Below are 13206 nucleotides of genomic sequence, written 5' to 3' on the forward strand. Positions count from 1 at the left end.
TGCAGCAGCCACGGTCAGTGAGTCTCTCCGGTCGGTATGTCACTTAGCCCTGGAATGCGCCAGTCATTACGCTGGGCTCATGCTTCACCTCTCTTGCCCCCCCTCAATCTCCCCCCCTCCACCCCGCCACCCCCATCTCTCCCCCTTCCATGACTGGCCTGATTGTGAAGGCAGCTGAAGACGGGCCTTTGTGAGCCCCTCAGACAGCAGTCAAACCTCCACGTCTCCCGCAGGACTGCCACCGCACAGCTCCAGTCAGCAGTTTCCCCGGCTATGCATATAGTGTTACACATTTTTAGGCCAACGTTTATATTCCAACTGGAGCAAGAACTAGGCCTAATTAGAAGGTGAGGGCATTTGTTCTCATTTGTTGGTACTGTGATGGTAAAGTGTATGGTCATTTTCTAACTGTAAAGAATAGAGGGAACAATTTTTTTGTCATAATAATCAGCAATCATTTTTGTTTCAAAAGGAGGCAATCATTGTTTTCCTTCAACAAAATAAACTTGTATCTAATCCTTATGACCCCGGACAACTGGTTACAGAGACAAACAAGAAAGAGTCAAGGTTTCTTGGTTCCCCATTTGTCTTTGAACAGAAAATGTAGACCATTGTTTATCTAAAGGTAAATGCCTCGACATGGCCCCATGTCTGGAATGCTCTGGCGAAGAGTGGCCTCACAATAGATCATTGTGAAAGATTGTTTTGCAAAACCCACCCATCTACCGTAGGTCTAAACAATTCAGTAATCTTCTTGCCTGTCACCAGATGACTTGTTTGTGTGCCAAGACAGGTTTTAATCAGACCTTTGGGTCAAGTCCTGTTTTAAAAAAAAAAGTCACTTTTAGGAAGTATTACTATGAGTTTATTTGCTTAAACGAGAACTGGTAGTTGTTTATGTGCTGATATGTGTGGTTTTTCCAGGGTTGTGCTGTTTGAGTCCAGGTGGCGCTTGTCAGATGCCGAAAGACCTAGTCTGTCACAGCATGTCACATGATCACTTCGGGGGCAGGCTAGGGTCAGGGTTCCTTTTTGGTGACTGGTTTCCCATACAAGTTCTGAGGAGAAGCTTTGGTGTCAATGAGTTTAGCATTGATTTTGAATATATCTATCTATAAACGATGCCTTTGTCACTGTAAAGACTCATTTCTATCAGTACTTCTATAACCATTGTTATTGAAGTTGCCTTTTTGTTTTATTTTTTGGAGTTGGTTTCATGCTTCGCTTTGTTTTGTCTGGCTGTTGTCAGGCTATATATCGGGTGACTTTTGCCTGTGTGTTGTCTGCCTCAGAGGTGAGAGACCCTCACTGCTCACTCTGTTTCGGTTAACTACGCTCTTGAGAAACTAGAGCACTTAGACCTCTGCAGAAATCAACCTGTTGCCATAGAAATGGAAGCAACGCAGGTCTGCCGCACAACAGGAGATGGAGGAGGGTGAGGTAAGGGGGTAGTGAGAGAGCGAGAGTCCAGCATTCTCAATTGCTCATTAGCATAGAAGGCCCAAGCCAATGAGAGGGAAGAAGCTGCCAGATTACTTAAAGGGGACTGGCTACGACCCGACCCCCCTTCCTCCTCTCCCCTCCGCACCACCCGCCTCCTTTCAGGGGGTAAAACCACCATAATCCTTTGGGAGGTCTGCCCCAACTGAAACACGCAGACCACAAGTTAAAGTTTGTCTGTGTCTTTATGCATGCAGCTTGACTTGACTCAGAGGTCCCTGTACTGAATGTCTTAAACTCACTCTCCTGGTCAGTCTTGAATGCGGGCAATGGAAGAGATGGCCCCTCCGCCGGCTACAGCCAACCGTACGTAGCACTTCTTTGTCTTGGCCCGTCTTTTTGAAGTGCTTGTGGAATGCACGGGCCGAGGAGAGCACTGGGGCAGAGCCGGGAGCTGGCTGTCTGCAGTCTCTCCTCTCGCTGAGGGTCTCAGGTCTACAACGACCACGTTTACACCACCCCCCGGCACCTGTTGAAGGAGGGTTTTGGCCTCAGGGTTTTGGCCCCCCCCTCCCCTTCCCCCCTCCACTTTGGAGTCTGGTGAGTTTGGCGAGTTTTATTGTTATTATTATGTTGTCTGTGTTGTGTTTTTTATGTCAGCACCCTTTGTTTCTCACCACTTTGTTGTGTCTTTGATGAGTTTAGACGTCTGTGTGTGTCTCAGCCATGTCTGATTGTTTCGGATTTTATGGTTCAGAACGAGGTGTGTGGTTTTTACGTCAGATGATTTGGGGTCCTTGGAGATTGGGGTTGTTTTGAGGGACTGTGCGGAACCTGTGGTATGCATCTTGACCCAAATCATGGTTGATTCGTTTTAGACTAGGACCAGACTATGCCTCTCAGACTCTAGCTCAGCCATCAGAAACAATGTAGTCCTAGTGTTTAGTGTACCTATGATAACTGTTAAAGCTATAGTGTGAGAACTTACGAGGCATCTTGTTTAATCATTTTAGCCCGATCTGTTTTCCTTTCTCCCCTCTTCCAAAGAGAAATGTGTGTTTTTTGTTTTTTTTCCTGCTTGGTGCTCTGAATGGTTTGTGCCAGAGGAGTCAGTTTGGCTCTGGTCTTTTCAGTAGTGATTTGTTTGTTTTTGAATGTACCTCCCTTTAGAAACAATGAAGGGGGACTTTCCCCACAAGTCCCCCATCTCCCCCCACCCCTCTGTGTCCTCCATAGCTCCTCTGATTCACTGCGCTGGCATATCTTTGCTGGACCAGCTGTAGCCCTGACAATACGTCTAATAAAAACAAGCCCATTTGCATCTCAATGGAAAGGCACCATGTGTGGCTTGCCCACAGATCTCTCGGAAGATATTTTATGCAGCAAAAGGAGGCTTAGTTTCACCAAAGCGGAGGAAGCGGTGTCCTGTCGCGTTCACAGTATCACTTGAGTTCATTGACCTGATGTTGTATGTTTTTTGGAGAAATGTCCAGTACAAAGTCACACTAAACGTCTGTAGATTAGCGTGGTTAAGTGGTACACTTGATTTTAGCTAACTTCTTAAATTACAAATGATTGAGAAATGTACTTGTGTGTTGTCTCGCTAGCTTAGCCAGCTTTGGAAATCCCGCTTAAATGTAGGGCAGGTTGTCTAAAGGGGTAAGACCCCTTGACCTCTTGGTCGAAAGGGGCATTATTAGGCTTCCCCAGCTCAATGAGAGAGAGCGGGGTGAGACCTAGACCCAGGGGATAAAACCCTCACAGCCCCCGTAATGACCTCACCAGTCAAGGGGGCAATAGAACACCCCTCTGCCCAGTGGGGGTTGATTTATGCCCACGTCTAATGGAGTTTGACATTAAATTATTTTGGGTGTGTTGGATATATAGTGTTTTTGCAGTTGTGTTGTCAAATCATTTTGGCTTGTTTTTAGAATGGCAGTGCTGTTGTGAAAGATGAGACCGCTGAGGGCACGGGTCAAGTGGAGGGGTGTGTGTTTTCTGGGAGCTGAGGGAGGTAGCGTACATGGAAAGGAATGCCTTGAGCCACAGCTTAGAAACCCATAAAAGCCAAATTGGTGGTATGCAGCATCTTGAACTTCACAGTCTATAGGACCTGCAGAGGATGGAGGAGGACATTTGGCTTGTCAGTCAAAAATATATATATATATTTTTTGTGATTTTTGGTTGTTGTACTTGGACCTAAATACCTTCAAACTCTCCACTACAAAAAACTGGGCTTTGTCTCCCAATATATTTTTGTTATTTAATTCTGGTTATCAAGATCTGTCTCCACATAACAATTTGATGAAAGTGTACAGTTCCTGCTTTGATACAAAGCCTATTATATCTTATATGCATTATTCTTGATCCCCATGTTCTCCTTGTTAGAAGTGTCATTAAGGCAGGACTAGTCTCCGAGGCAGACAACAGATTGCCCAGGGCAGGGAGGCAGCTGATCTGGTTTTTGTGAGACATTCCAAGGCCCCTAAGCCCCCACCAGCCCCATGCTGGGGCTCTGTAGCCCATAAGGACCATATGGCAGTCTGAGCGCACCAGTGCACCTCTGCCTTCTTATCGGCCATGTTTGGGCTGGTCGTGCAGTGACGTGGATGAACTGTGGCAGGTCTGTTCGGATCTTTCTGGCATATTGGTGTAACACCAATGGAGCTGATTGAACGGACCACTGAGATAATTGTTTCATCGATCTGCTAATCCCGGGGCTTCTCTACATTGCCGAGTTGTGGCGCAGAGTTGGTATTCTTTTAATAAGCTCCTCTGTCTGCAAGAGGTGACTTTGTTGCACCCAATGGCCAGGAGAGGGGGTCAGTATCCTATGGCATCACTTTAGCTTGTTGGGAGCTGCAGGGTAGTAGTTTTACATTATGTAGATATTCTCTTCCTACAAGAGCAAAGACCTTTGTGCTGGACATAGAATATGCGCTATTGTGTGCAATATGCGTACAGTGGTCCTGGTTTGTCTTATTGCTGGTGTGCTCGTGTGTCGACTCTTTGTTTGTCTGTCCGTCCACTGTAGTTGTGTGTCTCTTTGTCTTGTTTAATGTAGTATTTTGTATCCACAGTATATTGTTGGCTAGCCATCCACCTTCTTTGAACACACACACACACACACAATACAGTACATATGTATATAGGTTTCATGTGTCATGTCTCTTTGTAGTAGTGGCAGTCTCCCTTTTCCCCAGCTATCACTGAATGCAGAACTTCAGGCTTTGTGTTCCTCCCCTCCTCTAACCCAGGAAAATGAAACTGGTGGATATTGTAGCACAGAAAATGCCATCAGAGAGTGACGTGCATGTGGCCAGGAGCTTTCTCACGAAGATTTTGCGAAGTTCCATGAGGTAATGGCACCATATAAACCGACACCAACCCTATACCTTCCCATCTTTGCCATCATCCAATCAGATCTGCCTCGTCCATCATCCCATCTGTACCATCGTCTTGTGATGTCATTCCCCTTGGTCCAGTCGCCAGTTCTGTGCCCCAGTTATTCTTTCTCCAGTTCCATCTTCTACCTGCCAACTTTCCATTTTAGTATCCTATAATAAATGGTTGTAACGTCTGGTTTTTATCTTTTCTGTACTTTGCACTTTCAGTTGTTCCCTGTTGGTTTTAAAAATAAATAAATAATAATATTCATAGCTCTAAGGACAAAATGTTTACTTATTAGTGCCCAGCTTAGAGGTTGAAAGTCAAGAGCAACGTGTCTTGTGCTAGTTCTTTTGGGAACACTTTTAAGTTACAGTGTTGTTTCTGTTGTTTCTCCCAACATGCATTGCAGAAAGAATCGCTTCAAAGGGTATGTTTTTAAGTGCAAGACTGTGAGTGATTGCAATGTGATGAAACCTCTCGTGTGACCTTTTTGTTTTGGACTGTGTATGAAAGAATTGCTCTCTGTGGCTTGTGGGTAATACGTGTTCCATTTGGCAGCTCCTTAAGCAAGCAAGCATGTCAGGTCCTCGTTTTTAGCCTTCATTATCTTCTGCTCACTGTGGCATGTGGCATTTGCTGTGTTTGATTTGGCGTGATGTCCCTGTGTACCTTCTCAAGTGGACTGTCACAAACAGTCGTGTAGAGATGCACTTCCAACAAGGAGACATTCCCTGAATCTAATACGGTTTTGTCCTCCCTCTCCCTCTTTCCCTTTCGTTCTTGTTCTTGTTCTTTTCCCCCTTTCTCTTCTTTTCTCTCAATCCTGCAGGAGGAATGAACCTGTAAGCAGGCCTCACTCCTGGCACTCAACCAAGTTCATCGAGGGCCAATCAGAAACGTCCAAGGCACAGCCTACACCCTCGCCAGTCTGGCAAACAAGATATGATGCAAGGTGACTCAAGGAGTACTTTTTATTATACTTTTAAGCTTCAGAATTGGTCAATTCTAAGTACAGAAAGGTCAGGTTATCATCTGTAAAATTATATTTTCACTTAAGACAACAATAATTATGATAAAAGGTGTATTTTAATTAACACTGCAACAGCCAAGCAAGTGACAATGTCTAGAACAGCCAGGCATGAGTGGTGCTGCGCTGCATTTATCGCTGTTAATTTACTTTAAAGACCCCTGAGGAACACAGAACACAATGAAAGAGCATCACCAAGTTTTTGTGAATCTGTTTTTGTTTCTGTGCGGAAATATTAAAAGTACAGAAGCAGGTACCAAATGCATACATACATACAAAACGCAAATATTATTTGACCAAGGAAAGTACGCTGAAACGTGCCATGTAATTAAATGTAAACAAGTTTTGTATTTATGCATCAATTCAGTTTCAAACAGGTAGCATTTGTTTTAAGTTATAAGTTAAACATAAGTATTATGTTTAATAGCTTATTGGGAAAAAAACACAGCGGTTAGGACACCTCCATCCCACTCACCAAAACGGCAAACCTACACACAGCAAACCGACACATTATCACACCAACTCTTATAGCAATATGTTCTTTCACAAACCATATAAACCATTCTAAGTGGGTTTGCTGTATCAGTAATAATTACAACATGTTCATAGACCTCAGGGATGTGTAAATAGATATTGGAACATTATGTGACTTCTGAATGCTTTACCATTTCAGTAGTCTTTCAGTCAATCTTGACCATTTTCAAAGCAGAAATAATTTCTTTAAAGGCAATTTTGAATTTGATTTGGATTCTTTTATATATCGAAAGACTCTTTGAGCAAAGATATTCTGTACTCATTTTCTTCTGATGTCTGCCGTTCTTTCATGTCCTTTCCCTCTGACATCTAAAAGTCTGAGGTTTACGAGGCACTCCCAAAAATAGCCCTTTTTTCTGTCTTCTCTCTAGTTCATCCTCAACCGACCTCTCAACTGGCTGGGATCAGACAAACTTGCGTCGAGTGTCTGACCAGTTCAGTTCTCTGGGCAGCATGGACAGCTTAGAGCACGCCTCCCACCCTTACCCACCCGGGCGTCTGTCTCCAGGCAAGTCCAACAACAACAGTGTGGAGCACATTGGAGGTGGCAAGCGGGATTCAGCTTATAGCTCTTTTTCCACTAGCTCCGGCACCCCAGATTATACCCTGTCTAACAGTAACACAGCCTCCACTGAAAACATGCTTTACAAGGTGAGCCAGTGGGACCCGAGCAATAGGCACAGCAATGGAAGACACAGTCTTGGTGAGGGAGGGCGACAGGATGAGCGTCCGGGGTACCTGCAGTTGCCTTCAGGCACCGGAGGCGGTGAGGCTCCCAGGATTGAGGAGCAGCCAGGCTCTCGGCACTCAAGCTCCAGTAGAACCAACTCCGGACCCGTATGGCATGTGCCAGACAAGAGGAAGCCGCCTGCCCCCTCCCCTCCACCGCCACCGCCCCCAACACGCAGCGACAGCTTCGCTGTGACCAAGGTCCATGAGAAGGGGCTGGTGATCACCTACTCAGAGGGGCCAGGTGCTCATGCCCAGTTGAAATCTCAGGGCAAAGGTTTGGACTATCAAGGTAGCGAGAGGGGTCCAGAGGGTCGGCGTAGTTATAATCCAAGTAAAAATGACATTGTCAGTCCTTACATTTCAGGAGAGGGCTATAGCCAGCCCCAGTTGAACCCCAACAAGACATACTCTTTCTCAAGCACTGATGTGCGAGTTGGTCTCCCACCTTCCCACGCGCCCTACCATCAACGACAGTACAGTGATGAGAGCACTTTCCACGCCCAGGCCAAGGCCATATCAGCACCCAGAGCTCAGAACATCAGTGGTTACTACAGCAGCATGCAAGAGCTGCCCACCAACAACCGCTCTCAGTTCTACAACCAGAACCAGGAAAAGACACCAAGCACTTCTTTATCCACAAACGCCATAGATCAGAACGCCGACAATGGAGGGGGCCACAGCCGGTACTACTGCGTCACTTCAAGACAGCCCCTGCAGTCAGTGTCCCAGGCCTCCATAGCAAAAGTGGAGGACTGGAAAGCCTTTTCTAGTCAAGAGATGACACAAGGCGGAGGGGAGAGGAATTCTGTTAGTGCTCAAGGGGTTAGTAAAACCAAGTATCCTCCACCTCCGGTACTTCAGTACAACCTAAACAGTAGAGACAGTAATGGACAGTCCAGGCAAGGGGATAACCAGTACTCCTCCATCAACCCTTCCAGTGCACTAGAAGTATCAAAAGTAACGCTAAGTGTTGAACAGAGGCCAAGTCAGAGGAGGAGCAGCGGACCCATCACAGAGCCGCACTACATGAGCTATCCCCCTAGTAAGCAAAGTGAACAAAGGAGGGTTTCTGGCCCTCTGCAGCCAAAGGAACCATCCCAGGAACCTTGGCAGCCCCAGGGGCAGAGTAAGATATGCCCACAGAAGACGCCCATGCTGCACTCTCTTTCCAAAGAAAACCCTGAGCAGGATGATGGTCTTGGAGCAGCTGGCAGTGGAGCTGATGGAGCAAAAGAAGCTATGGAGATTGTAAATGGCAAGCAAGTGCGACGCGCTGATCGATTCGCCACCACACTGCGCAGCGAGATCCAGATGAAGAGAGCCCAGCTGCAGAAGAGCAGGAGCGCTGCCACCCTGAGCTCCACTGAGGAGGCGGAGGAGACGCCGGACAACTTCCCCACTTCAGCTGATGGGTCCTCCTTCACAAGCTCCTATAAGGACCATCTGAAAGAGGCACAGGCCCGTGTCCTAAAGGCCACCTCTTTCAGGAGGAGAGACTTGGAACCTGTCTTGCTTGAGCATCCTGAGAGCCAGCTGCCAGTTCTCCCCACCACAACAGCCGTTAATCGTAAAGAGGGAGCCCCCCTGCCCAGTGTCTCTGAGGTCCCACAGACTAAACCTGTGTCCGCTGGCGGCCAGGTATCTCGCATCGGGGGGCGGAAGCGCATTCCTGCCGAAAAGAAGGTGCGGTCATTCTCCGAGCCAGACAAAATCAACGAGGTCGGAGTTGATGAGGACCCCTGCCCTCCAGACAGTGCTGCTTCTTTAGTGGACCGGCGCAAGTTCTTCGAAGCCACAGGAAAGCCAGCCTTTCCCAAACCACTTCCCAAGCAGCCACAGCAACATGCTTCTGATGACCGCAGGGTGACCAGGCCTGGTGGAATGCCACAGCTTGGGCAGACTGACGATGCCACCGAGAGAAAGAGTTCTGGAACTCCTCTAGAGTGCCATTCTATGGAGGGCCAGGATGACCTTAGTTCAGCCCAGGGACTGGAGAACCAGAGGCTGGGCACCTTTGCAGAATATGAGGCCACATGGAACATCCAGCGAAAACCCCCAGAGTCAAAGCCCTCGGGAAGGTATCATTCTGCCGACAACATCTTGGACCCAGCTGTGGAGGAGAGAAGTAAACCACCCTGTGTTCATGAGAGATCAAGGTCCTCCCCTTCTGCTGACTTCTATGGACAGGTAAGATAGTATTTTTGTTCATCATGGACTAACTTAACTTGAAACCCCACTATTTGCCTTTGTGTGATAATAATTTTGAATTTAGCTTTGGTGTTCGGTTGGTATTTACACTGCTCTTCTGCGCATTCTCCCCTCGAGCTGTATGAGTAGCCATGCCTTGTTTAGACAGGTCCAACACAGTGAGTAATGGGAGAATAGAAGAAGAAGCAAAGTCAAACATTAATCCAGGTCTGCCTATAAAGACACACCCGCAGACATAGTGCAGCATGCAGAAGGAACACTCTGCTGAAAGAGCAGCACTGAAATCCCTGGGGTGAATAGCAGCAGGAAACAATAGTCGCGTCGTGCAGACAAGGTTATGGCACTCGAGTCGAGTCGGGCGGTGTTGTTCTTGTCTCAGGTGCTCGATTCTTGAAATGTTGTTCTGAAGGACTCCATGTGTGCCATCCATCTTCACAGAACATCCCAGTGCGAGGAAGGACGTCTGCGGAGTACAGACAGCCAGAGAGCGAGCTCACAGAGCTACCGAGGTCTGGCCTGAGGTGAGGAATTTTTCTCAAAAAAATGTCTTTCCACCTGTTACTTGAACCTTGCTTTATTGTATTGAGATATAGCTGTCTTTTGTTGCACTTGTTGAGCATACATTTCCACAGAGTGCACCAGATGTATGGAGTGAAGTATTTTTCCCCTTACTAGACAAAGAATGAACTAGAGTCAGTGTCTACTCAAAAAGTTTCTTCTTTTGACTTGGAATTGTGAACCTTTGGCTTTGTTTGTTAAACAACAATAATAATAGTAGTAGTAAGTCGGCTTTTAGATACTTGTTGTAGCATCTGTTTGGGTAAGAATGAAATAAGGCTGGGGCAAGTAAAACCTAAACGGCTAGTGCCAACAGCTCCCATTATCAGCCTTTGGTTGGAGAGAGGAATCCACCCCCGTGGGGCGCCTTACATACTCCAGGTCATAGAGAAACAGACCGCTCTTTATGACCTGGCCAGGGAGGCCATTGGCACGGCCGCGGCACAGCTGTGACAACACGGTCATCCCCACACTGACCAGGCTTTGTGCAGAGAGGGGTGGCTCTGAAGTGTGGGCTGGAGCGTGACACAAGAGGAAGTGTCTAATCAGCTCGCCCAGAATACCGGAGGGACCTCGGCACAGAGGGTTTACACCAGGATATGGTAGTATCCAGATTTAAGACAATGTGTGTCCATTCCATGCTCATTTTAAAGCAAAATCCGCCACATAAATAAAGGTTTTAGCCTATGTTGTAGAAGGCCTTCCTTCTTCATTTCTAGTTCGAACTGCCAGAATGATCTTATATCAAAGGAAGTCCAGACTTGTTTTATTACATCCCGAGAAAGGCCTTTTTGTTTGCCCCTCTGGCATCTTGAAAAAAAGCGGCTTGCAGCAAGTCTGCAATATGGCCCCTACTGAACATGTGCCCATCACACAGAAGAGCCATTTGATGCCAGCGTAGGGTGACCTAAATGCTTAATTCAATGAGAGTATCCACAAGAACAGGGCCCTTTTGAATATGACAGCCATGCCTTTCCCTGGGAGCACTAGAAAACCGCCTTTGTGCTGCAGCCCAGTGGTTGAATAATACATAAGGATGGTACCAAGCAGCTGGACTCCAATCCCAGCTTGATGCCATCCGTCTAGAGCCCCAATAATTATGCAGCAACAGGAGCACACCCTTACCTCACCTCACCCTGAGCAGCACTGTATGTGCTAATTAGTGTCTCTGCTGCTCTAGTCCTAGCTCTGTAGTCTCCAGTGAGAGAGATGGGTGTCTGCTACCTAGAGCATTAGAGATGCTACATTGATGGCCCCTAAGGTACACAATTTGAATGATCTGTGTTACTGAGAAAATTTAAGAGGCCTGATATTGACTGAAGTGCACACTGCGAAATGCATTTCCATGAGTCTTTAGATAGGTCGTTTTATTCAAAACTTCAGAAGAAACTTTTTCCCACAGTTGATGCAGTGACCATTGTAGGTGTGAACAGGTTTGTCACTGTATATTCTCTGGGTGGAGGCGTTATGCTGGTCATGTGCAGCTGTTTGCTGACCTGTCATGTGATCGGCAGGAACCAACGAGTATAATCCCTCGGCAAACAAATGACTTCATGTTGCTTGGGACACACAATAGTGGCCTAATTTAGGTCCTGTTATTCAATGTCTTATCACCCCACCAACCTTTCACCTAATAACCTGAGGGTCATAGTTAGAGCTGGCCCTGAAACGAGAAAGCCGTGTAATAATCACTGTGCGTCTGTCCATCCAACTTGAATTGCCCATCTTTATTTGGAAACTGTAGTGTCAGTAGAATTTACGTTATTCAAGGGATCCCTTGACTGGTAAAAACAAAGTATGTAAATAACTGAAAAAAGGGTGGTAGTATTTTATTTGGAACACCGTTTTTAGATACAAGCACATATATGCATGCGGTATACAGCATCTGTAGGTTACCAGACACCTGGCCACTAGCCCTACTTCATCAACTAATCCTGACCGTAACTGAACCTTAACCACCTCACGCAACCCCCATCCCTAACTAGCACTAAACTCTAACCCTAAATGTAAGTCTGCTCCTCATTGTTACCAGAAGGTGGACAAAAATCAGCTATCTGGCTTTCAATCACTCTTAACCAACATTAAAATGTACTAAACTGACTGGAAACTTGTAAACCTTTTTTTTTTTTACCTCTAAAAAGCTGAGCCTTTTATGTGTTTTAAAGTGAAGCCAGTGTTGAAAGCCTCTCAGGTATTCACAAAGTTTGTCCCTTCTTTCTCCAAGGCCCTCTGTTTATGCTTCCATCCTGTGACTGAAAGGGATGGTTCACTTTAATAAGCATGTTGCGTGCAAATCCCTGCATCCATCATTTTAAGCTTGTAAATTGCACCCTATCAAGCGATCAAGTCCTGACTACTGCCTGTGTTAAAGATGTTCCAAAGTGCCTCTTTACCACTGAAATTACCCTTGCCGGCACATCCCTTTCCACACTGCCTTGCTGCTGTCGCCGCTGAAGGTCGCCCCAAAAGGGCATCGAGTGAAAATAAAGTGCACTTGGTGTAGCGACTTCGATTGACCTAGTTATTGCACACTGCCAAGTACCGCGAGGCTCAACCAGTTTCTCCCGTATCTTTTCAGGAAAAGATATCCTGTGTGTAAACAGCCCTGTTGGAGTGAAACCCATGTCAAGGTGTAGAGTATCCAGTCTGAAGTAGCCCTATTGACCAAGTGGGTATTCTGTAGGACTTGCTCATTTGCATCACAAAAGGCCGTGTATGGTATAGTCAGGCCAGAGAGCGTCAGGTGAGCTGGCTGCGGCCCCACCCAGGTGGGTCACAGATATCTGTGGAAACAGATCTAGGCAGCAGCTGTCAGTTTCACTCTCAACATCCAGGAGAGGACAGGCTTCTCCGTTTATACCTCCCCGGCACACTATGAGACTACCAGGACATAATCTTGGCCATCGGTGAGTTCAGATATTAAACCACAAGAACTTTGATGAGCTGTCTAGTGGTTATGGGAATTCCCCCTCCAGGGATCCAGATTCCTAGGAATGCCTCTTGTGCTTTGGTTGTCATTACTTAGGGAGACATTATTTAACATTTATGCCCTCACTATCAGGGCAATTAAGGATGATTGCTAACTTTTAGCATAATTGTTTACCCTTTTAAGTGCCAGGGTTTAGATCTGAATGATATACTGCACCATGAGGTTGATTCTTTCTCTGAATCCACTGTAATTAGGGCTATCCCTGTGTAATAAATCAGCTGGAGATGACAGAATTAGGAGGCGATGAGTGAATGCACAATGAAACCTGTCGTCTTGTCTCAGTCAGCTGTCAACAGGTTGGGAATTCTCCGATCCTCCAAGCATTCCT

General features: G+C 46.4%; 1 protein-coding gene across 11 annotated transcripts in view; it reads left to right on the forward strand.

Annotated features, from left to right (window-relative positions):
• The window catches only part of shroom2a (shroom family member 2a), a 42724-nt gene that overhangs the window by 20257 nt on the left and 9261 nt on the right, over nucleotides 1-13206 (forward strand). For 7 of the 11 annotated variants that reach the window (XM_031575213.2, XM_031575218.2, XM_031575217.2 and 4 more), the window contains 5 exons: nucleotides 4698-4799; nucleotides 5240-5257; nucleotides 5660-5782; nucleotides 6763-9310; nucleotides 9770-9852. In XM_031575213.2, coding sequence (XP_031431073.1) covers nucleotides 4698-4799; nucleotides 5240-5257; nucleotides 5660-5782; nucleotides 6763-9310; nucleotides 9770-9852 — 2874 coding nt within the window. Of the gene's footprint in view, nucleotides 1-1940; nucleotides 2041-4697; nucleotides 4800-5239; nucleotides 5258-5659; nucleotides 5783-6762; nucleotides 9311-9769; nucleotides 9853-13206 lie in introns of those variants that run through there. The other 4 variants (XM_031575223.1, XM_031575214.2, XM_031575215.2 and 1 more) reach the window with 4 other exon arrangements.

The sequence above is a fragment of the Clupea harengus genome, chromosome 10, assembly GCF_900700415.2.
Source record: "Clupea harengus chromosome 10, Ch_v2.0.2, whole genome shotgun sequence".
NCBI classification, from domain to species: Eukaryota; Metazoa; Chordata; class Actinopteri; order Clupeiformes; family Clupeidae; genus Clupea; species Clupea harengus.